Here is a 24,069-nt window from a genome sequence, read left to right on the forward strand (position 1 = left end):
TTTGCAGATTGTTTTATGCACCACATCTCAGTAGTTGGTGGAAGAATGTGACAGCATAAAAAGTGGAAGGAGAAGGCTATTCAGCCCCTCATAACCTGCTGTATCATCCAGTAAGATCATTAACTGGTCTCTTACTGCAAAGCCACTTCCTTGCACAAATTCCAAATCCCTTATCTGCTTTAATATTTGAAAATTGATCAGTGGCTATATACATATCTTCGGTGATTTGAATCTTCACAAGCTCTTTGAGTAGAGAATTCCAAAGATTCATCACCCCCTGGGTGAAGTAATTTCTCCTCATGTTCACCCTCTTAATTTCATCCCGTGACCCTTGGATCTGGACATTCTAGCCAAAGGAAGAGTAAATTTACCAACCCAGTAAAGCCTTGTAAGAATCATGTATGTTTCCTTGTGGTCACTTCTGATTATTCTAAAGTCTTAGAGCGTTTAACCCTGGTCTGTTTAACCTCTCCAAGGACTATATCCATGGTCTTGGGAATCAGTAAGGTTTTGTTTTCTTCCCTGTAGTTTCTGTCCTTCTGTTTCTCAATCAGAGCTTTGAGCATTAAGTTAAAAAGCATCTGACGTGTTCTGACACTGATATTCCCTAGTTGATGTTGATTTACATAATCTTGAAATGTACAGATTCCTGGAATGTAAAATTTGTAGGTCAGCGCATCTTCTCCACTGGATGAATGATTTATCAATACAATTTGTTCTTGTAATGTCTACCTGTCAGTTCACATTATCATTTGTGAATAAATTCACATGGAGCAGGTGTTCCTTAGTGTGCTTTCAGCTACTGCCCCAAGCCCCTGTGCTGGAATATATCAGGTTATGGAAGCTACTGTTCACTCTCACACTGGAGATTTTAAAATGATAGTTTCCAGTACGCTAATGATTTTATTTACATCTGCATTAAAATTTACTTTAGAAAATATTGCTGGATTGTTGGCCCCTGGCTTGTTTATCTCAAAAATCTTTGTAAGGGGCAAGAATCATTCACCTCAGAACAAGATTCTGATCGCGCACTAGGTGAGGTGTAGATGGCTGGTTTCTCTATTGATGCTGTTGCTAGCTTAATTTACAAAATGTTCACATTCTTATGAGTTAGGAAACCAGACAATATTATGTTCCACAAGCATGATCTTTCCCCTTCCAATTAGCACATCAGTCATCAGATAAATGAGCTAAGTACCTGAAGTATTGAAAGATTAGTAGCATTTTCTAAAGTTGCAGCATACAACACATTGGAAAAGGGCTAAATTAATGAGTTTGGTTTCTTTCTTTTGAATACAAGGGAAGATTTTGTTGTTAGTTGTTGCCAATTTCCAGAGTAAATTCAAAATTTATATTTTGCAAAAGCTTCAGTAAATTGTGGGAGAAATCCCTGATGGTGAAACTTTGCTAGTGACCAGGCTTATACTGGGAGTATGTGGAAAATAGCCAAAGTAAACCCATTGCACTAAATGGTGAAGAATCCTCGGTCACTGACTGTGACTTATTCAGTACAATGAAAAGCTTTTTATACTTAAAACACTGACTCTTTCTCATACAATCAAGAAGTCAGGAACTTGCTTAAGTTCCTTGTGTTTTCCTTTGACTCAGAAGTTTTTTTGTATTTAAAAAATATTTTTTTGCCAAAACACAGTATCTGTGTATGTTTGGGGGAGAAAAACAAGGAAGATTTAACAAGTTTCTTTATACTGAGACTTCACCTAAAAGATGTTACACTTATCCTGCACATTCCCTTCTGTTCAAACCAAGTTTGTAAGGCCAGTTGTGACATATTAAAAAACAGGACCTTCCAGCCCAACAAGCCCATTTGCACTTGTGACCAATTAACCTACTAACCCAAACATCTTTGGACTGTGGGAGGAAACCAGAGGTCCCAGAGGAAACCCATCTGGTGATGAGGAAAATGGACAAACACCTTATAATCTCCACGGGCTCTCCACATGGCTTTAGACCACCTGGACAACACAAGCACCTATGCCAGGATGCTGTTCATCGACAATAGCTCAGCATTTAATACCATCATTCCCACAATCCTGATTGAGAAGTTGCTGAACCTGGGCCTCTGTACCTCCCTCTACAATTGAATCCTCGACTTCCTAACTGGACGACCACAATCTGTGCGGATTGGTGATAACGTATCTTCCTCACTGATGATCAACACTGGCATACCTCGGGGTGGGTGTGCTTAGTCCACTGCTCTACTCTCTGTATACACATGACTGTGTGGCTAGGCATAGCTCAAATACCATCTATAAATTTGCTGACGATACAACCATTGTTGGTAGAATCCCAGGTGGTGACGAGAGGGTGTAAAGGAGTGAGAAATGCCGACTAGTGGAATGTTGCCACAGGAACAACCTAGCACTCAATATCAGTAAGACGAAAGAGCTGATTGTGGACTTCAGGAAGGGTAAGACGAAAGAACACATACCAATCCTCATAAGAGGATCAGAAGTGGAGAGAGGGAGCAGCTTCAAGTTCCTGGGTGTCAAGATCTCTGAGGAGCTAACCTGGTCCCAGCATATCGATGTAGTTATAAAGAAGGCAAGACAGTGGCTATACTTTATTAGGAGTTTGAAGAGATTTGAAATGTCAACAAATACACTCGAAAACCTCTGTATTTGTACTGTGGAGAGCATTCTGACAGGCTGCATCGCTGTCTGGTATGGAGTGGCTACTGCACTGGACCGAAAGAAGCTGCAGAAGGTTGTAAATCTAGTCAGCTCCATCTTGGGTACTAGCCTACAAAGTACCCAGGACATCTTCAGGGAGCAGTGTCTCAGAAAGGCAGCGTCCATTATTAAGGACCTCCAGCACCCAGGGCATTCCCTTTTCTCACTGTTACCATCAGTTAGGAGATACAGAAGCCTGAAGGCACACACTCAGCGATTCAGGAACAGCTTCTTCCGCTCTGCCCTCCGATTCCTAAATGGACATTGAAGCTTCGGACAGTACCTCACTTTTTTTTAATATACAGTATTTCTGTTTTTGCACATTTTTTAAAATCTATTTAATATATGTGATTGATTTACCTGTTTATTATTAATATTGTTTTTATTTTATTTATTTTTTTCTCTGTAGATTATGTATTGCATTGAACTGCTGCTGCTAAGTTAACAAATTTCACATTACATGCTGGTGATAATAAACCTGATTCTGATTCAGACAGCAGCTGAATTGAACCTGGGTCACTGGCATTGTGATAACATTATGCTGACTGCTCTACACCCTATCCTCGTTATATGCAGTGGGTACGTTCCTCGAAGTTGGTGCATAATGTGAATAATTATTTAAATGGAGAAAATAGGGATGCATTCTTGAGGACTTCCTAAATATGTTTTATCTGTAATTTATTCACATTTTCATGCCAATATGACACAAAAGCAGTACCACAAGGCAGCATTCGTATTATATTTCATCAATTTAAGGTAATATTCACCGTAATAAATCATAGAAAGTTAACATACTAGGGTGTACAGTACTCACCAACAGTGGCAGGTGTGTTCGCTCCGGGAGATGAGTGGTTGTTGTGGTGTCGGGCAGCTTTACGTGGATAAGGTGAATAGTTGTGATCGTCAGGATCAGATTAAGCACAGCAAGGGGTGAAGAAAGACTCACAAAACTCTCGGTACTGCCGGCAGCAGGAGATGACACCGGTTTGAAGAAAGTGATCAGGGTTGTTTGCTTGGCAGCATTTTGTTTTTCAGCATAAATTTGCTTGTAGGGAAGAAGGCTTGACTGCAGGGAACGACTGAAATGCTGACTCGGTTCTAAACATGGGTCCATGTCCATCGCCATTTGTGCCAAGTGTCCGCAGCCTTAAAAAATTCTGCCGGTTGCTTCAGGATGGAAGACCTGACCTCTTTCCAGGATTCATCAATGTTGTTGATGACATGCCTGATGTTGAGGGGCTTCCACCATTCCCTCACCGTTGTAAACTCCCGGGATTTTCAAAATCCTCTGTTGCTTGCAGCATCTGAGGGACAGTTGGCCGTAAAAAATACGCCTTGAATGTGGATATTACACCTTGGTCGAGTGGTTGAAGCAGCGATGTTGTGTTAGGCGGCAGGAAACGCACTGTTATGTTAGGATGAATGCTGTCCAAATGTTTAGGATGGGCTGGCGCATTGTCAAGCAACAAAAGAACTTTAAAGGCAAGATTCTGTTCCTGGCAGTAGCATTCAGCCTCAACAGCAAAATGATTAGCAAACCAATCTTCAAAGATTTGACCAGTGACCCATGCTTTCTTGTTAGCTGCCTAGTGGACAGGAAGCATATTCTTACTCAACCCCTTAAGAGCACGGGGGTTTAGTGAATGGTAAACTAAGAGAGGCTTCATTTTACAATCTCCTTCGGCATTGGAACACATAAGCAAAGTCAATTATCCTTTGCTGCCTTGAAACCTGACACAGTTTTTTCATCCTTACTTATGTAAGTACGTTTTGGCATACGCTTCCAAAAAAGCCCGGTCTCGTCTGCATTAAACACCTGCTTTGGTGTGATGCCTAACTCAGCTATCATAGCCCACAACTGCACGGGGTAGCGTTCCAGAGCTGTGTTACCTTCACCTGACGCTGCCCTGTTTATAATTTCCAACTTTTTTTTCCCAAGTGTTAAAGCAGTTCTCTGCCACTTGGCTGATGGCCCAGGACTTGACATCGGACGCTTAGGAGGCATAGTTAAATATTTCAAGCACAAAATCACTGCACCGTAGGTAAAAACACGAAAGTTTAAGAGCACAAGATTGCACATCCATACGTTGCCAAAACCAATGCGAGACTGGCGGGAGTGAGACTGTGAGGCGTGCGCACGTGACTTGTATTGGTGGGAAAGGAGCGCTCCTCACATAACTGAGATTTGGACGCATATAATGAGAAGTTGGTAGAAATAGGTTCCTCGCATAACTGTGAATCCACATTGTCTGAAGACGCATATAACGAAGATAGGGAATACTACCATACTGCCTTGTTACAGGATTCTTCAGTGAATCCCTGATTTCTAAGGGTCAAGGGTCAGGGAGCACCCACCATTGCTGATAGTAACTTTCCTATTTGCCCTTTGCACCTACAGATATACAGTATGGAAGGTGCTACCTGTTGGGTGGATTGATGTCTATGAACTCTGACAATTCCCTGGACATTTTATTTTCACAAATTCTAGGCCAGTGTTTTTGTTTTCTCCTCTGACTTCTTTGGAAATCTCTTTGTTTCAGCACAGGAAAGGGTTCAGTATTTTGGGCTCCTTGATCAAGCTTTCACCCATGATGTCATCTTCAAAGAGATTGTTTGTTTGAATTTCCTTTTTCCTCTGGGATATGGATGACTGCCAAACAACAAATGTTCTCACTGCTTCACCCAGAGTACTCTTTAAGACTGTTAGTTCAAGGTTGGCAAGTTAATTTGTGAAGGTTTTGTTTGGCCAACAAAATGCTTCAAAGCACAGACTGAAAGACCTCGTTCTACGTCTACTTCTGCTATTTATGTTTTTAAAAGAGAACATTCTGCTCTGCATAGATGTGTTGTACCTCAGTTGTAACACATTTAAATTGATTTTCCTCGTGTTTGGAGAAGGTAGAGTCAAAATCAGTTTAATCAAATAGGTATATGTTGTGAAATTTATTGTTTTGCAGCAAATAAGTGAGGTAGTGTACACAGGTTCATTGTCCATTCGGGCATTTGTTGGCAGAGAGGAAGAAGATGTTTCTAAAATGTTGAGTGTCGGTCTTCTGGCTCCTGTACCATGTCCTCGATGGTAGCAATGAGAAGAGGGCAAATCCTGGGTGATAGATAATGCCTTTTTGAGGCATTGTCTTTTGTAGATGTCCTTGATGCTGGGGAGGCTGTTGCCCATGATGAAACGAGCTGAGTTTTCACCCTTCTGCAACTTTTTCCCGATCCTGTGCAGTGGCGCCCCCCCATATCGGGTGGTGATGCAACTAGTTAGAATGCTATAGCTGGTGTTTACTCGGTATCACCTGGGCTAAAATACTTCCTGTATTCTGACTTTAAATGGAATATTTCTTTGAATTTAGAAGTTTAAGTTCAAGTTTATTTTCATTCAACTGTATACATGCTATCGCCAAACGAAACAATGTTCCTCCAGACCAAGGCGCACAACACAATTCTTATAACTCACGCACAACACATAAAGTAATATTACCAAACATAAATTAACAAATAATAAGGTGCATTTACAACACAAGTTGAATAGTTAACAGTATAATGCTACTGGTGCTTGAAACATGGTGAGACCGAGGTGGTAGCAGGTAGTTCAGCAGTATCACGGGCTGGGAAAAAAGCTGCTTTCCAACCTCACAGTCCTTGTTGTAATGCTACAGTACCTGCCTGATGGTAGAGGATCAAAGAGATTGTTGGATTGATGGGAGGGATCATTGACAATGCTAAGGGCCCGGAATGCACAGCACTCCTGGTAAACGGCAAGCTAAGATGGCGCCTGTCTAAGTATACCTCTTTTGAACTATTCTCACTGCAATCTGCAACATTTAATTTCCCTTTAAGCAATATATTTTTGAATAGAACAATGAAATACAGATTTCATGATCTTCTGAATTCCCGGCAGTTTAGCTCAAGCAAGCAGTTACGGCACCCTTAAGTGAACAAAGGTACATCACCATGGCCGGAAGTGTGGCAGGAGTTGGGATTCCAAGGCAGGCTGAAACACAGAAGAATGAGACCCCCCCCCCCCCCCACCCAGCATCTTATTCGCAAATGTGCAGTCACGAGGGAAAAATATTGAGAACCTGAGGGCAAGATTGCTGTGTCAGAGGGAAATGAAGAATTTTTGTGTTATGTGTTTTACTGAGACGTGGCTTACTCTGAGCACGCCAGATCTGGCGATCGGACACACGAGCTTCTTGATGCACAGGATGGACTGACTGTATGTGTGTGTGCGTGTTTCATGATGAACTCTCTGTGGTGGTCCAATGTGACGGTTTTGTCATTCTTGTGTTACCCCAACCTGGAACAGCTAACGATCAAGTGCCAGCCATTCTATTTACCACAAGAGTTCTCTTTCGTGATCCTTATTGCAGGTTACACACCGCCATCGGCCGACTGTAATCGGGCATTTGATATACTGCATGCAGCTGTCACCAAACGTGAGACAGTCCACCCCAATGCATTGCAGATCATAGTTGAGGATTTCAGTCAGGCTTATTTGAAGAGATTTCTGCCCAATTACCATCAGTACATAACCTGTAGCACCAGAAGTCCTGACACAATATACCACTGCTGTACCATGATAAGGAATGCCTACTGTTCCATGCTGAGACTGAATTTCAGGAAATCTGATCACTTGGCTGTCTTTCTCCTACCTGCACACAGGCCGAGGCTAAAGGGCAAGATCCAGAGGCAAGGGCAAAAAGAAGTGGTTGCAGGAGGCAGAAGGAGCTTTGAGTCAAGATTGCTTGATTCAGTGAACTGGGCCATGTTCAAGGACTCATCAGTGGATCTGAATGAATACACTACAGTTCTCACTGACTTTATAAAAACAGTTGTAGACGAATGTGTTCCCATAAAACCATTCAGGGTCTTCTCCAACCAGATGATCTGCAATCTGCTGAGGGCCAGATCAGAGGCATTCGGGGGCAAGAGGTCCAGGTAAGATCTCTAGAAAGCCATCTCATGGGTGAGTGGCAATTCCAGACTAAAGAGCCTGCTTCAAGCAGATTTCACTTACACCGATGCCTGAGAAGAACGTGGTAACTTGCCTCAATGACTGTCATCCAGTAGCACTTACATCCACTGTGATGAAGTGGCTTGAGAGGTTGCTGATGAAACATATCAACTCTGGCTGAGGAGCGACTTGGATCCACTCCAATTTGCCTACCGTCACAACAGGTCCACAGAAGATGCCATTTCATTGGCTCTCCACTCAACCCTGGATCATCTGGACAACAAAATGAAATCAAACTCTTTATCAAATACAGCTCGGCATTCAGTACCGTCAATCCCTCAAAACTAATGAATAATCTGCAAGACCTTGGTCTCAGTATCTCTTTGTGCATTAAGGAAATCAAATCCTTGATTTCCTCACTGGCAGTCATTTCAGATTAGTAACAACATCTCCACAATTTCCTTCAGCACAGGTGCACCACAAGCATGTATACTTGGTCCCCTGCTCTACTCCCTTCATATTTATAACTGTGTGTCTAAGCACAGCTCCAATGTCGTTTTCAAGTTTGCCACTGTCCTTGGCCGAGTCAAAGGTGGTGACAAATCAGCATATAGGAGGGAGTTTCAAAATCTTGCTGAGTGGTTCCACGACGATAACCTGTCTTTCAATGTCAGCAAGACAAAGGAGCGGATTATTGACTACAGGAGGAGGAAACAAGAGGTCCATGAGTGAGTCCTCATCGGGGGAATCAAAACTGGAGAGGTTCAGCAACTTTAAATTCCTCAGTGCTGTCATTTTGGAGGACCTCTCCTCAGCCCAGCACGTAAATGCAATCATGAAGAAAGCACAGCAGCGCCTCTACTTCCTTAGAAGTTTGTGAAGATTCAGCATGACATCTAATACTTTGACAACCTCCTGCAGATGTGTGGTGGAGAATATATTAACTGGTTGCATCACTGAGTGGTATGGAAACACCACTGCCCTTGAACTAAAAATCCTACGAAAAGTGGTGGATGTGGCTCAGTCTATCACAGGTAAAGCCCTCCGCACCATTAAGCACATCTACTTGAAGCGTTGTCGCAGGAAAGCAGCATCCAATTCAGGGTCCCCCGTCACCCACTCATGCTCTCTTCTTGCTGCTGTCATCAGAAAGAAGGTACAGGAGCCTCAGGACTCACACCATCAGGTTCCGGAACAGTGATTACCCCTCAACCATCAGGCTTTTGAACCAAAGGGGATAACTTCACTGAACTTCACTTGCCCCATCACTGAACTGTTTCCACAACCTGTGGACTTACTATCAAGGACTCTTCGTCTCAAGTGCTTGATATTTTTTGCTTATTTATTGATAATTATGATTTTATTTTTCTTTTGTATTTGCAGTTTGTTGTCTTTTGCACATTGATTGTTTGTCCACCTGTTGGGTTCGATTATAATTCTTGGATTTACTGAGTGTGTCTGCAGGAAAGTGAATGCCAGGGTTGTATATAGTGACAAAAATGCACTTTGATAGTAAGGCCAGGCAGCATCTATAGGAAGAAGTACAGTTGACGTTTTGGGCCGAGACCCTTCGTTGGGACTAACTGAAAGTCAGTTAGTCCTGACGAAGGGTCCCGGCCCGAAATGTCGACTGAACCTCTTCCTAGAGATGCTGCCTGGCCTGCTGTGTTCACCAGCAACTTTGATGTGTGTTGCTTGAATTCCAGCATCTGCAGATTTCCTCGTGTTTGCACTTTGATAGTAAACTTACTTTGAAATGCCTCAGGTGGGTGGAAGAGAGACCCTGATGATCCCCTCAGCATTCCTCACAGTCCTGTGTTGGATCTTGCGGTTAGATGACTTGCTGGAAAGGCATCTGACCACAAGAAGCTGTAAATTATATATCTATGCAAAGACATGGTCCATTTCTGACTATACCTCATGATGTTGCCTTGGATGGAGTGTGTCCTACGTTTCAGATTCATTTATTTATCATCGGCACTGCAGATTGAAACATACAGTGCAGCGTGTTGTTTGTGTTAACAACCAATAGAATCTACGGATGTGCTGGGGCAGCCTAAAAGAGTTGCCACACATTCTGGTGCCAACATAGAATGCCTACAATGTCCAGCAGAATTACACAAGCAGCAACAACAACAGAAGAGTAACAAAACAACAACAGCAAAACAAGCCCCTTTCCTCCCTCCCACACTCCCATCAACAGACAGGCCTACAAACCAAGGGCAAGGCCTCTGGGCTTCCAGCAGACATTGAGCATCTGACTTCTCCAGTGGAGTTGCAGATTTGAGATCCAGGGCTTCTGTTATTGGGCCTCAACTTCCGATCAACCATCAAGGTTTAATCTTAGATATTGACCTCGAGATTCACCAATGACGAGACCCCGAATTCCAGGCCTCAAATTCTGGACGCACCGATTCACATGTCTAGAGGGTTATCAGTCTAACATAATTCTCTGATCCACCTTGAAGTGTGGAATATATTGTGATTTCTCTGTACAGCACACTCCGATTGTGTGCCTTCTTCTCAAGAAATATAACTGTTTCACAGACACCCTTTGAAACATTTAGTTTTGTACCAAAACTTAAGACCTGATATGTAATTAGTCAGTCAGATATTTTATGAATATATATTTGTTATGAAGACATTACAGACATCTTCATGTCTGAGTTAAAGAAAACAGGATTATATTCTGGGACAACGCACACAAAATGCTGGAGGAACTCAGCAGGTTAGGCAGCATCTATAAAAATGAATGAACAGTCAACGTTTCAGGCTGAGGTCCTTCTTCAGGACTGAAATTGAAGGGGGAAGGTGCCAGAATAAAAAGGTGAGGGGGAGGGGAAAGAGCATAGCTGGAAGGTGATAGGTGAAGCCAGGTGGGTGGGAAAGGTCAAGAGCTGGGGAAGAAAGAATCTGATAGGAGAGGAGAGTGGATCATATGAGAAAGGGAAGGAGGAGAGATCCAGAGGAAAGTAATAGGCGAAGATCAGAGTGGGGAATAGAGGGGGGGGATTTTTTTTTACTAGAAATTAATATTCATGCCATCAGGTTGGAGGCTAACTCCACTGGGCAACAGGGCAGCAATAGCAGTTAACATAATGCTCTATAGTGTCGACAATCAAGGTTCAATTCCTGCTGCTATCTGTAAGGATTGTGTATGTTTTCCCATAACGGCGTGGTTTTTCCTCTGTGTTTCCTACTGCTTTCTGAAAAACAGTGTAGGGGTTAGTAAGTTGTGGGCATGTTGAATTGGCACCAGAAACATGGTAACACTTGTGGACTGCCCCCAGCATGCATATCCTCAGTCTGTGTTGGTTGTTGACACATTTCACTCTATGCCTCAACGTACATGTGAGAAATAAAGCTGATCTTTATTTCTGTCAGCCTGAACCAGTCTGGCCATTCCTTCCTCTGAGCTCTCCACTGACCAAGGTGTTTTCACCTACAGTTCTGCAGCCCAGTAGATAATTTTTTGTTTTTGACATCATTCTCTGTAAGAGATATTCTCTGGAAAGAGATATCTGAGGTGGGGCATGGGTTCCTTGCAGAGTGGGGCAGCTTTAATGGAACTATGTTGGTCTTAATTCTTTTGCAGCAACTACGAGAGCTAATAGCTGAACACAAGCCTCACATTGACAAAATGAACAAGACTGGACCTCAGTTACTGGAGCTGAGCCCTCGGGAAGGCCTGGCCATTCAACAGAAGTACACTGCAGCTGATGCTCTTTATAGTGAGGTCAAAGAAGCTGTCAAGCAAAGAGCCATCTCGCTGGATGACGCCATTTCCCAGTCCACTCAGGTACGGACTACCCTACTACTTTGTTGTTATTGTTGCCATGACAGCTTACTGCTGTCTGTAAGGTGTATCCAGTTTGTTTTGAGTTTAAATTGGGCAAACTTGTATAATCCACTTATGTCACCACATCCAGCCATGCATGTTTGTTTCTGTCTGTTAACTAATATCATTCTTCCTTTATTCTCTCCATTTACTCTAAGTGGGCCAAAGGGCTTTTACTGTTCTGTGTATTTCTTTAACATTGTATTAACTTCACTTTTCTTTTTGTTTTCCATCTTTTTTGATCATGAAAACTTTTATCCGTTCCAAAATTACATTGTGCCGGGTCATCCAGGTGATGGAGGTGAGAGTGAAGGCATTGAGGTGTGTGGGAGTGGGGGGAGGGGTGGTGCGGTGAAGAGTGTGTGTGCTCTGCGGGGTAGGTGGTTCATTTCTTTGTGTGGTATAGGGGAACTAAATGTGTCTCATGAAATTTAAATACAAGACATAGCAGCTGTGGTATTACTGCAGTATCAGTTTGCATCGGACCTGAAGCTGTGCTCAGGATGGCAAAGCAACAGCAGTGGTCCAGTTTTAGCAGTGTTGTCCCCAGATCTGGCAATGTTTAACACTTGTCATTGTGTACCTACAACTTGTCCCATTTCCATTTGAGCTGCCAGCTCATCCTCCTTCTGATCTTGTTTTCACATTCTTTCTCTCTCTTGGTATGCCTTTCTCTTTGCCTTCATCTCTGAGTCCTGGTCATGTTGCATCTGGGCTGCTCCCTGCCTGCCTGTCCACCTCACGTGCTCTGTCTGTCTAGCTCCATGTTTTGCCTGTCTGCCTTGGTACTCTGGCTGTCGTTCTCTGCCTCGCTCCATCACAGATATGATTGACTCCCTCCGCATGAGGAGTGACGCTTGGTGCCTGCGGATGGAAGGCTCTGTCAGAGCATGCTTTGGACTGTTGCTGTCCAGGGAGTTTGTGCACCACAGTTTGTCCAGATGACAAATCGAAAGTTCAAAGTAAAATTATTATCGAATTATCAATGCCTCCTTGAGATACAGGCGTGTGCAGGAAAAAAAAAAGTTAAAAAGGTAAAATTTCTGAAAACTATGCAAAAGCAAGAACTGACAAGTAACCAACATGCAAAAGAAGACAAACTATTGCATGGCAGCGCAGACTCAATGGACTAAATGGCTTAATTCTGCTCCCATGTCTTATGGGTCACTCAGAGTGAGAGTGTAAAACGGGTTGCCGGCAGGAGAGGTGGATGTGTGTTCGATTGTAACATTGAAGAGAAGTTTGGATAAGTATACAGAAGAGAGGGGTATGGAGAGCTGTGGTCTGAGTCCAGGTCGGTAGGACTAGGCAGAATAATAGGTCGGCATGGACTAGATGGGCTAAATGGCAGGTTTCTGTGCTCTAATGCTCTGTGGCTGTAATACAAAACAAAAGCAACAAAAAAGGATAAATGTAAAAGCAAAAGCCTGAAGAAGCTTCTTTGCCAACAGTTAAAATTTACTCCTTCAGTCGGTACCATCCACTCACTGCATGTTGAGCATGTTCACTAGGTGTTGCCTATGTACTGGGGCCACATAAAATATTTTTAAGACACTTTAACAAGGCTAGTGGTGCTTACAAGTACAGGCCTTGACCTGCTGTATTCACCAGCAGATGCTGAGGCATTCTACACCTAGAACACAAAAGCTTATTGGGCAGGACAGGCAACACCAAGTTGTAGAGAGATATTATGCTATGAGGAATGCTACAGGCAAAGAGAAAAGGTAGATGTGTTTGAAATTTTAGAAAGGCATATGATGTTAAGTTGCTTAGTATGACAATGGGCCTTTCAGCCCATTGGGAGTATGCTAGCTCCCATGGAAAATCCTGACTTTCCCTTAGTGTCTCTTCGTGATTTGTAACCTCACACATGTTCTATCTCCACTTTCCCATCAACTCCACTCTTTGATTCCTTTGCCATTTACCTACAAAGGAACAAGTTACAATAGCCCGTGAACTTACCATCATGTCTTTGAAATGTGGGAGGAAAATGAAATACCCAGCAAAAATCTACAAAAGTATGCAAACTCCAAACAAGCATCACCTGTGTTCAGGGCCATGCCTGGGTCCTTGGATTTGTGTGTGACAGTGCATATATTGAAGTAAATTTGGAGATCTGGATAAGGAGTAGGAGAGGAGGGAAAGCACAGAGACTAACACAGTTTGTACTCAGATCTATACCACAATAACTCTCTTCCCATTGGCTGTTTTGCAGTTTCATGACAAGATAAACCCCATGCTCGAGGCTCTGGAACGCATTGCAGTCAAACTGAGGCAGCCGCCTTCCATCTCGGCCGAGGTGGAGAAAATCCGAGAGCAGATCAGTGAAAACAAGAATGTCACTATGGAACTGGAGAAGCTGCAGCCAGCGTTTGAGACCCTCAAGCAACGGGGTGATAACTTGATTGGGCGTTCTGAAGGAACTGACAAAGACTTCTGTGCCAAAGGTAATTCTGTGTGGGAGAAAGGCCCTGTTCGATTTTGCACTTTGATTTCCATCTATGTTCAATGATGCTTGAGAATTGATTGACGACATACATTTGGTTTTGTCTAGTATGATTGTGGGTTTTAGTTGGCAAGGTCAGTATAATGTTATTGCAGCACCAGTGCCCCAGGTTCAATTCCAGCACTGTCTGTAAGAAGTTTTTATGTTCTCCCCATGAGAGCATGGGTTTTCTCCAGGCTCTCCAGTTTCCTCCCATATGCCAAAGGTGTGCAGTTAAGAATAAGATTAGTAAATTATGGGCATGCTATGTTGGCGCCAGAAGCATGGTGACACTTGGTTTGCCCACAGCGCAATCCTCACTGAACAGACTTGATACAAATGATGCATTTCACTGTAAGTTTTGATGTTTCAATGTACATGTGATAAATAAAGCTAATCTTATCTTAATGGACCGAAGTATTGGGTATAATATTTGACATCATATTGCAGCTGTGGGTTGACTAATATTGTGTACACCCATGGTGGCCACACTATAGGTAAGGTACTACAGCAGTAGGGAAAGTGCAGAAGATATTCACTGAAGCCAGCAAACTGTTTTTTTTAAAACTTACTCATATCCCCAGTTTTTAGGATGTGGCCATGGATCTAGATTGCTGGTTTTATTACATTGGCCTCACAAGATGGAACTGACTTGTTTCTGATGAGCTTATTCTGTCTTTAAGCTGTTCAAGAGCAGTTGGACAAAATGGTCTTCTATTGGGCGGACATCAAGACCCGGGCAGAGGAACGGGAGGCCAAGCTGCTTGATGTGATGGACCTGGCCGAGAAATTCTGGTGTGATCACTCTGCTCTCATTGCCACCATTAAGGATACTCAGGACTTGATCCGAGAACTGGAGGAACCTGGGATAGATCCATCTGTTGTCAAAGAACAGCAGGAAGCTCTAGAGGTAAGGAACACTTTATTGTATACAATGAATCATTGGAAAGAAATTTTTGCCCCCTGTGAAATGCACGTGTGACCATTTCCTCTAATTGTCCATCAGTCCACTCAGAGAAAACCGCATTTCCAGATTTCATTATATACACCAATGTAGTACTGACAGAACAAAAATAATGTAGTAGATCATACTGTGTTGTTATTATCCTTAAATTAAACGCGGCTGTCCATATCTGGAAAGTGGCGATGGCTGAATTCCTATTAATTTGGACACCCGAATAGATTGCAGAAATTTAATTATGCAGCCAGGTTTAGAATCACACAGTAAAAAGGATTTGAATTGAATATTCATATGTCCCCCCCCCCCCCCCCCCCCCGGACATTTAATCTGATCAACCACTCTAGTTAGTCCCCTCCCCCATCTTTTACTCCCTTCACTGCAATGCCCTTTAAACACTTCAGACCACTTTGTTTACATTATAAGTACATGTTGGTATTGATAATATATGCACATTTTATTCCGTAGCTGTACTTTAACCTGTAAATTGATTTTTTTTCTAGAATTCTTAAGAATTGTTGAAAGTTGTTTGTTTTTGTTGCATGTTGTGCCCTGACAAACACACCACAGTGATTTTCCAATACATGTAAACATGTTTGGCAAATACAGATAGATTTGATCCTTGATCCTTGAAAGATGGTCAAGGGCATGATGGAAGGATAAACATATGTTATCCTATGATGAAAGTTCAAAATAAATTTATTATCGAAGTACGTATATGTCATCATATACAAACTTGAGATTCGTTTTCTTGCAGGCATTCACAATAAATACATGAAACACAATAGAATCAATGAAAAACTGAACACAAACCAAGACTGTCAAACAACAGGTTGGACTGAACAGACCAATTGTTTGACAAAAATTATTTGACCTGTTCTTAGATTTCTAGCAGCTTTTAATACATAAGCATTTTCTGTTAGTTAATGGAGAATTTGTAATTTCTAAGTTCAATTTTGGGGTGTGAACCTTTCGTTCAAGTGGTTATTATATTTGTTTCTGTCTTCTGGATGTAGATGAATTCAGTAAGAGTAATTTAACATTAAAGGTTCCTGTTCAATTCATAATTGTGTCTCCGGTCTAAAGTGCAAGAATTATTTTCCAACACTTAATCATCTGGGATTATAGCAAAGCTATTCTTGTTTTGATTAAGTTTAATCAATTGTGTGGGTTTTTGCTCTGCCTGCCTTTTTCATCAGTGGCTGTGAGGATGGAAACGCAGAGGTTTACTGATTAGCAATATCAAAATAACCTTGTTAAAGAGAGTGCTGGGAGTTGAGTCAGCTATAGGCACTGATACCCATTTATCTTTATCCAGCCATTATGTCTCTCGAGAGGCAAGTAAAGCAGCCATCACATGCAGTGTTATCCTGTATCATATACATCACCTCATTTATACCACAGATATGACACCAAGGGTGTGAATTACAGGAAATGGTATGAACGTCATGTCAAAACCAGATTCACGAAATTTGTATCTACAAACGTAAAATTGAGAGTACTTGTGTTGTGTATTTAATATTTAAGTAATATTTAAGCTTTTATATATATGTGTGGATTAAGCATTCTTGTTCGTGGACCCCCCCCCCCCCACCACCCTCCCCCCGGTTTCCTTGGGTTGTGTAAGTCAGGGGTCCCCAACCTTTTTTGCACTGTGGACCGGTTTAGTATTGACAATATTCTTGTGGACCGGCTGACCGGGGGAAGGGGGTGTTCAAGTAGGGTTGCCAACTTTCTCAATCCCAAATAAGGGACAAAAGTAGCAGTCAAATATGTGACACTTGTGTTGACCCTGAGAAAGACTACCATGACCATGAAGCCTTGCGCGGGCACTTGTGTGCACATGTGTGTACATGCCGATTTTTTTTTCCTACAAATTGGGTTTGGCTTAATCTTCCTGATTCTGTTAAGTGAAACTAGACTGTACATACATTATTTCTACTTTATATTAAAGGCATCCGTTAGTCTTGCGAGACCATGGATCTACGCCTGGAAAGTCTTCACTCTCCAGGACGCAGGCCTGGGCAAGGTTGTATGGAAGACCAGCAGTTGCCCATGCTGCAAGTCTCCCCTCTCCACGACACCGATGTTGTCTAAGGGAAGGGCATTAGGACCCATACAGCTTGGCACCAGTGTCGTCACAGAGCAATGTGTGATTAAATGCTTTGCTCAAGGACACAACACGTTCCCTCGGCTGGGGCTCAAACTCACGACCTTCAGGTCGCTAGTCCAATGCCTTAACCACTTGGCCACGTGCCCACCTACTTTATATAGGCTGTGTATTTATCATATCATTCCTACTTTTACTATATGTTAGTGTTATTTTAGGTTTTATGTGTTATTTGGTATGATTTGGTAGGTTATTTCAAGTTCAACAGTGCATGACAGGGAATGAGGAAAAGTGCAGCTGACTCATACCGTTTCATATCGCCAAATCATATCGTTTCCTCACGGCCCAGTAGCACATGCTTTGTGGCCTGGTGGTTGGAGACCACTGGCATAAGTCTAGGGAATACACACTCTGGTCCCGCCAAATCCGTGAGATTGGAATGGCTCTCCCACCATGGTTTGTGTGGATGCTGTGTAATTTGCTACCCTGTTACAACTCAGCGCCAAGAAATAACAGCACGCTGCATATGATTAAAGGAATTATATTTGTAAGTGTTAACTAAAGGGTTAGTAAAGAAAAGAAAGAAAGAAACAAAAAGGGCCCATTATAATTAAACAGTTATATGTACAAATACGTGAATTTCCTATGTAATTACACTACCGTGTGATATGTGCGCATGCCTCGCCTAAAGTAAACAAAGTTAGACCTGTATTCGCAGACTCCTGTGTCTTGCTTTGAATTGGTTTAATGTTTTGAAGTTACAAAACATAACTACTTGTTCATAGTTAATAAAACTGGAGTGGATCAGGATTCAAACTAGATTCAAAACATACAGTGAAATGCGTCATTCGTGAAGGCAACCGACACACCCAAGAGGGTACCGAGGGCAACCTGTGAGTGTCACCACACATTCTGGCGCCAGCGCAGCATGCCCACTATGCTCGGCAGAACACAACAAAAAGGAGCTCAGAAAGGAATTAATCAGCAAAGCAAGTCCCATTCCCACCTTCCACCCATGCACGTACGCAGTCTTCCGACAGCAACACAGTCCGTGTTCTTCAGCCTCCAGCCTCCAGTGGACTCTGGATGGCACAGAGAGCTGCTCTTCCTGGTGTTGTCCCAACGGAAGTGGAATAGAAATATTTGCTTGATGTGGGAAGGAGAGCAGGAAACTGTTGAGGCTGTGGGTTGAGATGGTTTGGTGACCAGCATCCGTCTGGTTGGTTCTCCGCTGGACTGCAGACCACAACTACTTTGCTGACAGTGAGGGGGAGCGCCTGGTGTTTGTGCCTCGGACACTTCCCTGCAGATGTCAGACTGACCTACAGCCAATTCAGATTTAACACTTCGGTCTACATAGAAACATAGAAAACCTACAGCACAATACAGGCCCTTCAGCCCACAAAGTTGTGTCGGACATGTCCTTACCTTAGAAATTACTAGGCTTACCCATTGCCCTGTATTTCTCTAAGCTCCATGTACCTATCCAAAAGTCTCTAAAAAGACCCTATCATATCCGCCACCACCACTGTAGCCGGCAGCCCATTCCACGCACTGACCACTCTCTGAGTAAAAAACTTACCCCTGACATCTCCTCTGCACCTACTCCCCAGCACCTTAAACCTGTGTCCTCTTGTGGCAACCATTTCAGCCCTGGGAAAAAGCCTCTGACTATCCACGCGAACAATGCCCCTCATTACCTTATACACCTCTATCTCATCCTCTGTCACTCCAAGGAGAAAAGACCGAGTTCATTCAACCTGTTTTCATAAGGCATGCTCCCTAATCCAGGCAACATCCTTGTAAATTTCCTCTGCACCCTTTCTACGGCTTCCACATCCTTCCTGTTGTGAGGCGACCAGAACTGAGCATGGTACTCCAAGTGTGGGCTGACCAGGGTCCTATATAGCTGCAACATTACCTCTCAGCTCCTAAATTCAGTTCCACGATTAATGAAGGCCAATACACCGTATGCCTTCTTAACCACAGAGTCAACGTTTGCAGCTGCTTTGAGCGTCCTATGGTCTCGGACCCCAAGATCCCTCTGATCCTCCACACTGCCAAGAGTCTTACCATTAATACTATATTCTGTCATCATATTTGACCTACCAAAATGAACCACCTCACTCTTATCTGGGTTGAACTGCATCTGCTAATTCTCAGCCCAATTTGCATCCTATCAATGTCCTGCTGTAACCTTTGAGAGCCCTCCGCACTATCCACAATACCACCACCCTTTGTGTCATCAGCAGACTTACTAACCCATCCCTCCACTTCCTCATCCAGGTCATTTATAAAAATCACAAAGAGTTGGGGTCCCAGAACAGATCCCTGAGGCACACCACTGGTCACCGACCTCCATGCAGAATATGACCCGTCTACAACCACTCTTTGCCTTCTGTGGGCGAGCCAGTTCTGGATCCACAAAGCAATATCCCCTTGGATCCCATACCTCCTTACTTTCTCAATAAGCCTTGCATGGGGTACCTTATCAAATGCGTCGCTGAAATCCATATACACTACATCTACTGCTCTTCCTTCATCAATGTGTTTAGTCATATCCTCAAAAAATTCAATCAGGCTCATAAGGCCCGACCTGCCCTTGACAAAGCCATGCTGACTATTCCTAACCATATTATACCTCTCCAAATGTTTATAAATCCTGCCTTTCAGCATCTTCTCCATCAGCTTACCAACCACTGAAGTAAGATTCACTGGTCTATAATTTCCTGGGCTATCTCTGCTCTCTTTCTTGAATAAAGAAACAACATCTGCAGCCCTCCAATCCTCTGAAACCCTTCCCTTCCCCATTGATGATGCAAAGATCATCACCAGAGGCTCAGCAATCTCCTCCCTCGCCTCCCACAGTAGCCTGGGGTACATCTCATCCGGTCCCAGTGGCTTATCCAACTTGATGCTTTCCAAAAGCTCCAGCACATCCTCTTTCTTAATATCTACATGCTCAAGCTTTTCAGTCTGCTGCAAGTCATCACTACAATCACCAAGATCCGTCTCCATAGTGAATACTGAAGTAAAGTATTCGTTAAGTACCTCTGCTATTTCCTCCGGTTCCATACACACTTCCCCACTGTCACACTTGATAGGTCCTATTCTTTCACGTCTTATCCTCTTGCTCTTCACATACTTGTAGAATGCCTTGGGGATTTCCTTAATCCTGCCCGCCAAGGCCTTCTCATGGCTCCTTCTGGCTCTCCTAATTTCCTTTTTGAGCTCCTTCCTGTTAGCCTTATAATCTTCTAGATCTCTAATATTACCTAGTTCTCTAAACCTTTTATAAACTTTTCTTTTCTTCTTGACTAGATTTATTACAGCCTTTGTACACCACGGTTCCTGTATCCTACCATAACTTTCCTGTCTCATTGGAATGTACCTATGCAGAACTCCACACAAATATCCCCTGAACATTTGCCACATTTCTTCTGTATTTTTCCCTGAGAACATCTGTTCCCAATTTAAGCTTCCAATTTCCTGTCTGATAGCCTCATAATTCCCCTTATTCCAATTAAACACTTTTCTAACTTGTCTGTTCCTATCTCTCTCCAATGCTATTGTAAAGGAGAAAGAATTATGATTACTATCTCCAAAATGCTCTCCCACTGAGAGATCTGACACCTGACCAGGTTCATTTCCCAATACCAAATCAAGTACAGTCTCTCCTCTTATAGGCTTATCTACATATTGTGTCAAACTTTCCTGAACACACCTAACAAACTTCACCCCATCTAAACCCCCTTGCTCTAGGGAGATGCCACTCGGTATTTGGGAAATTAAAATTTCCCATCACGACAACTCTGTTATTATTACATCTTTCCAGGATCCGTTCCTCTCTCTGTTCCTCGATATCCATGTTACTATTGGGCGGCCCATAAAAAAAAACCAGTAAAATTATTGACCCCTTCCTGTTCCTAACCTCCACCCACAGAGACTCCGTAGACAATCCCTCCATGACATCCACCTTTTCTGCAGCCGTGACACTATCTCTGATCAACAGTGCCACACCCCCACCTATTTTGCCTCCCTCCCTGTCCTTTCTGAAACATCTAAAACCTGGCACTTGAAGTAACTATTCCTATGCCTGAGCCATCCAAGTCTCTGTAATGGTCACCACATCATAGCTCCAAGTACTGATCCACGCTCTAAGCTCATCCGCTTTGTTCACAATACTCCTTGCGTTAAAATAGACACATCTCAAACCGTCTGTCTGAGCGTGTCCTTTCTCTATCACCTGCCTATCCTCCTTCACACACCGTCTCTAAGCTTTCTCTATTTGTGAGCCAACCACCTCTTCCCCAATCTCTTCAGTTCAGTTCCTACCCCGCAACAATTCTAATTTAGACTTTCTCCAGTAGTCTTAGCAAACCTCCCCGCCAGGATATTCATCCCCCTGGGACTCAAGTGCAACCCGTCCTTTTTGTACAGGTCACACCTGCCCCAAAAGAGGTCCCAATGATCCAGAAATCTGAATCCCTGCCCCCTGCTCCAATCCCTCAGCCACGCATTTATCCTCCACCTCATTCTATTCCTATACTCACTGTCACGTGGTACAGGCAATAATCCCGAGATTACTACCTTTGCAGTCTTGCTTCTCAACTTCCTTCCTAACTCCCTGTAGTCTTTTCTCAGGACCTCTTCCCTTTTCCTACCTATGTCATTTGTACCAATATGTACCACGGTCTCCTGGCATTTTGTTGGGAGACACAGCACCTGCTCCCAGTGTTAGCCAGGAGGTGCGCCCTCTGACCTCCATGGCAAGCCTTAATTTTGGCAGACTACCAGTCTTCCAACACAGTGTGAATCATATGATCTCATCTTTAGATTGAGACAGCTCTCGCAATTTGAGTTTGACCCCCAACTTTGGTTGCTGTCTGTGCAGAGTTTGCATGCTCTCCCAGTGACTGCGTGGGTTTCTCCTGGGGTACTCTGTTTCCTCCCATGTACCGGTTGGTAGTTTGATTGGCTGCTGCAAGTTACCCTTGGTGTGGGTGGGCAGGAGGGGAAGTGTGGTGGACTAGATGAGAAAGTGAGAGAAAATAGGTCACAGGGAGTTGGGGGGTGGGAGGTGATGGAATAGGAATAATGGGATTGCTTTGAGAGTTGACATAGACTCAATGGGCATAGTGGCTTCCTTCCGTATCATGAGAAATTTGAGAGCCGTCAAAAGGGCAACGTACCATAAACACTGAAAAGCAATAATTGGGTAAAGACATCTTGCACCGGCATATTGAACTGATTGGAAACTTGTGTGAGTAAATCTTCTGTTAGTTTTTGCCTCTTGTTGGGTTTCCTTCATTAAAAAAAATCAAACTGGAAGTGCAGAGCAGAGGAAAATTGTCACTGTTTGCTCCATGCTTAGGCAATAGATCTAACTGAGGTGATGGTGCTGATGCAGCCATTGGCCTCATGAATCCTGGCTTGGGTATTAGCTTGGCCCAGTGACCCCAGCAAGGGCTGTATTTCTGTGGATGCTTCAGGAAATTGGGGGGTGGGGGGATGTGGAGGGTGATGCAGGAGTGGGGGAAGAGATTGAAACTCAGTAGTTTGCTCACTGCGGTCAATTATCTCATCAACACATGTTGTCCAGGCTAAGATGTGACTAATGGCAGCTGGGCAAAGTTCCAAAGAGTGATTGATGTCTGTGGAATCTCAATCCAGCCTGTGGTGAGGTTTGGAGAAAATATTTCTCATGTGATGTAAGAGGAATCTGGGTATCTTGTAGTTATTGTTAGAGGGACTTTTGCTGATCTCGTGGGATTTGTCTCATTTTCTGAGATTTTCCTCTCTCCAATTATGTAGATGGATGATTTCTTTTCTGCTTTCCAGACAATCAAAGAAGAAATTGATGGACTTCAGGAAGAGTTGGAGATTGTTCAGAATCTTGGAGCCGAGTTAACCTCAGCCTGCGGAGAGCCTGATAAACCAGTAATGAAGAAAAACGTAGATGAGGTGTGTCCCCATGTGACCAGAACAATGTTGATATGAGCTAAAAAAAAATTTCCGTTACTCAGAAATGCATTTTTAAAATACTTGGTTAGTGAACAGTGTTAAACCATAAGCACTTCATGGAGCCTTATGATGAATGAGGGCAGGTTGTTAATCACCTTATTCAATCTGGTGTATTTTAATTCCAATGCCAAAATGTTTTAAAAACTCCAGCAGATGCATACCTGGCCTGTCCATCATTTCCTCCTGAGGTAATCTGGCCATTCTAGGTATCAAGTAAACCTTCTCTGAACTGCTTTGAACACATTAATACGTGTAGGGTACCTATGGTCTGATGTGCCTTATATACATGAAGTATAAACTGTCTAGTTCTGTATTTTAAAGGCACAGATGCTGGAAATCTTGAGATGCTGGAGGAACTCAGCAGGCCAGGCAGCATCTACGGAGGGGAGTAAACAGTTGACATTTCAGGCTGAGACTCTGCATCAGGACTGGAAAGGAATAAAAAGATTGGTGGGTGGGTGGGGGTGAAATACAAGCTGGGAGGTGATAGCAGTGAGATCACTTGAGTCAAGTATGATGTCCTCCTAAGGGGTTGTCTATTGGTTGGTCCCCAGATGGCTGTGGAGGCCGATCTGGGATCCATATATCCTGGTACATTGTGGGTAACGTTATATGGTGGCTCTGCTTTGTGATTGGATCAGTCTCTCCTTTCACAGCTGCCACTTGTCCTCTGTGGCACAGCAGAGGTCGTTGCAATGTAGCACAGCTCCCTCTTGAACAGATTTCCTCCAGGTGTATCTAGGTGAGGAATGCACGCAAAATGCAGGAGAAACTCAGCAAGTCAGGCGGCATCTATGGAGAAGAATAAACAGTTGACATTTCAGGCTGTGACCCTTCACTGCAGCAGTGCAATGTGGCCAAATGCCATTCAGTGCGATAAGTTGGCACATTCCAGTCTGCATTCAGACAGTTATTTCATTTAGATAAGGGATAACACTGGTGTGGTGTTGGAAATGGGTACAGATAGTAGCAAGTAACAGAATTTTGATGCACCAGGAATT

The 24,069-nt window shown here is 43.3% G+C and overlaps 1 protein-coding gene across 20 annotated transcripts in view; it reads left to right on the forward strand.

Moving 5' to 3' along the window:
* dst (dystonin) overlaps positions 1-24,069 on the forward strand; it is a 603,331-nt gene that overhangs the window by 509,423 nt on the left and 69,839 nt on the right. For all 20 annotated transcript variants that reach the window (XM_072250685.1, XM_072250715.1, XM_072250746.1 and 17 more), the window contains 4 exons: positions 11,249-11,452; positions 13,707-13,938; positions 14,660-14,886; positions 22,886-23,008. In XM_072250685.1, coding sequence (XP_072106786.1) covers positions 11,249-11,452; positions 13,707-13,938; positions 14,660-14,886; positions 22,886-23,008 — 786 coding nt within the window. The remainder of the gene's footprint in view (positions 1-11,248; positions 11,453-13,706; positions 13,939-14,659; positions 14,887-22,885; positions 23,009-24,069) is intronic.

The sequence above is a fragment of the Mobula birostris genome, chromosome 2, assembly GCF_030028105.1.
Source record: "Mobula birostris isolate sMobBir1 chromosome 2, sMobBir1.hap1, whole genome shotgun sequence".
NCBI lineage: Eukaryota > Metazoa > Chordata > Chondrichthyes > Myliobatiformes > Myliobatidae > Mobula > Mobula birostris.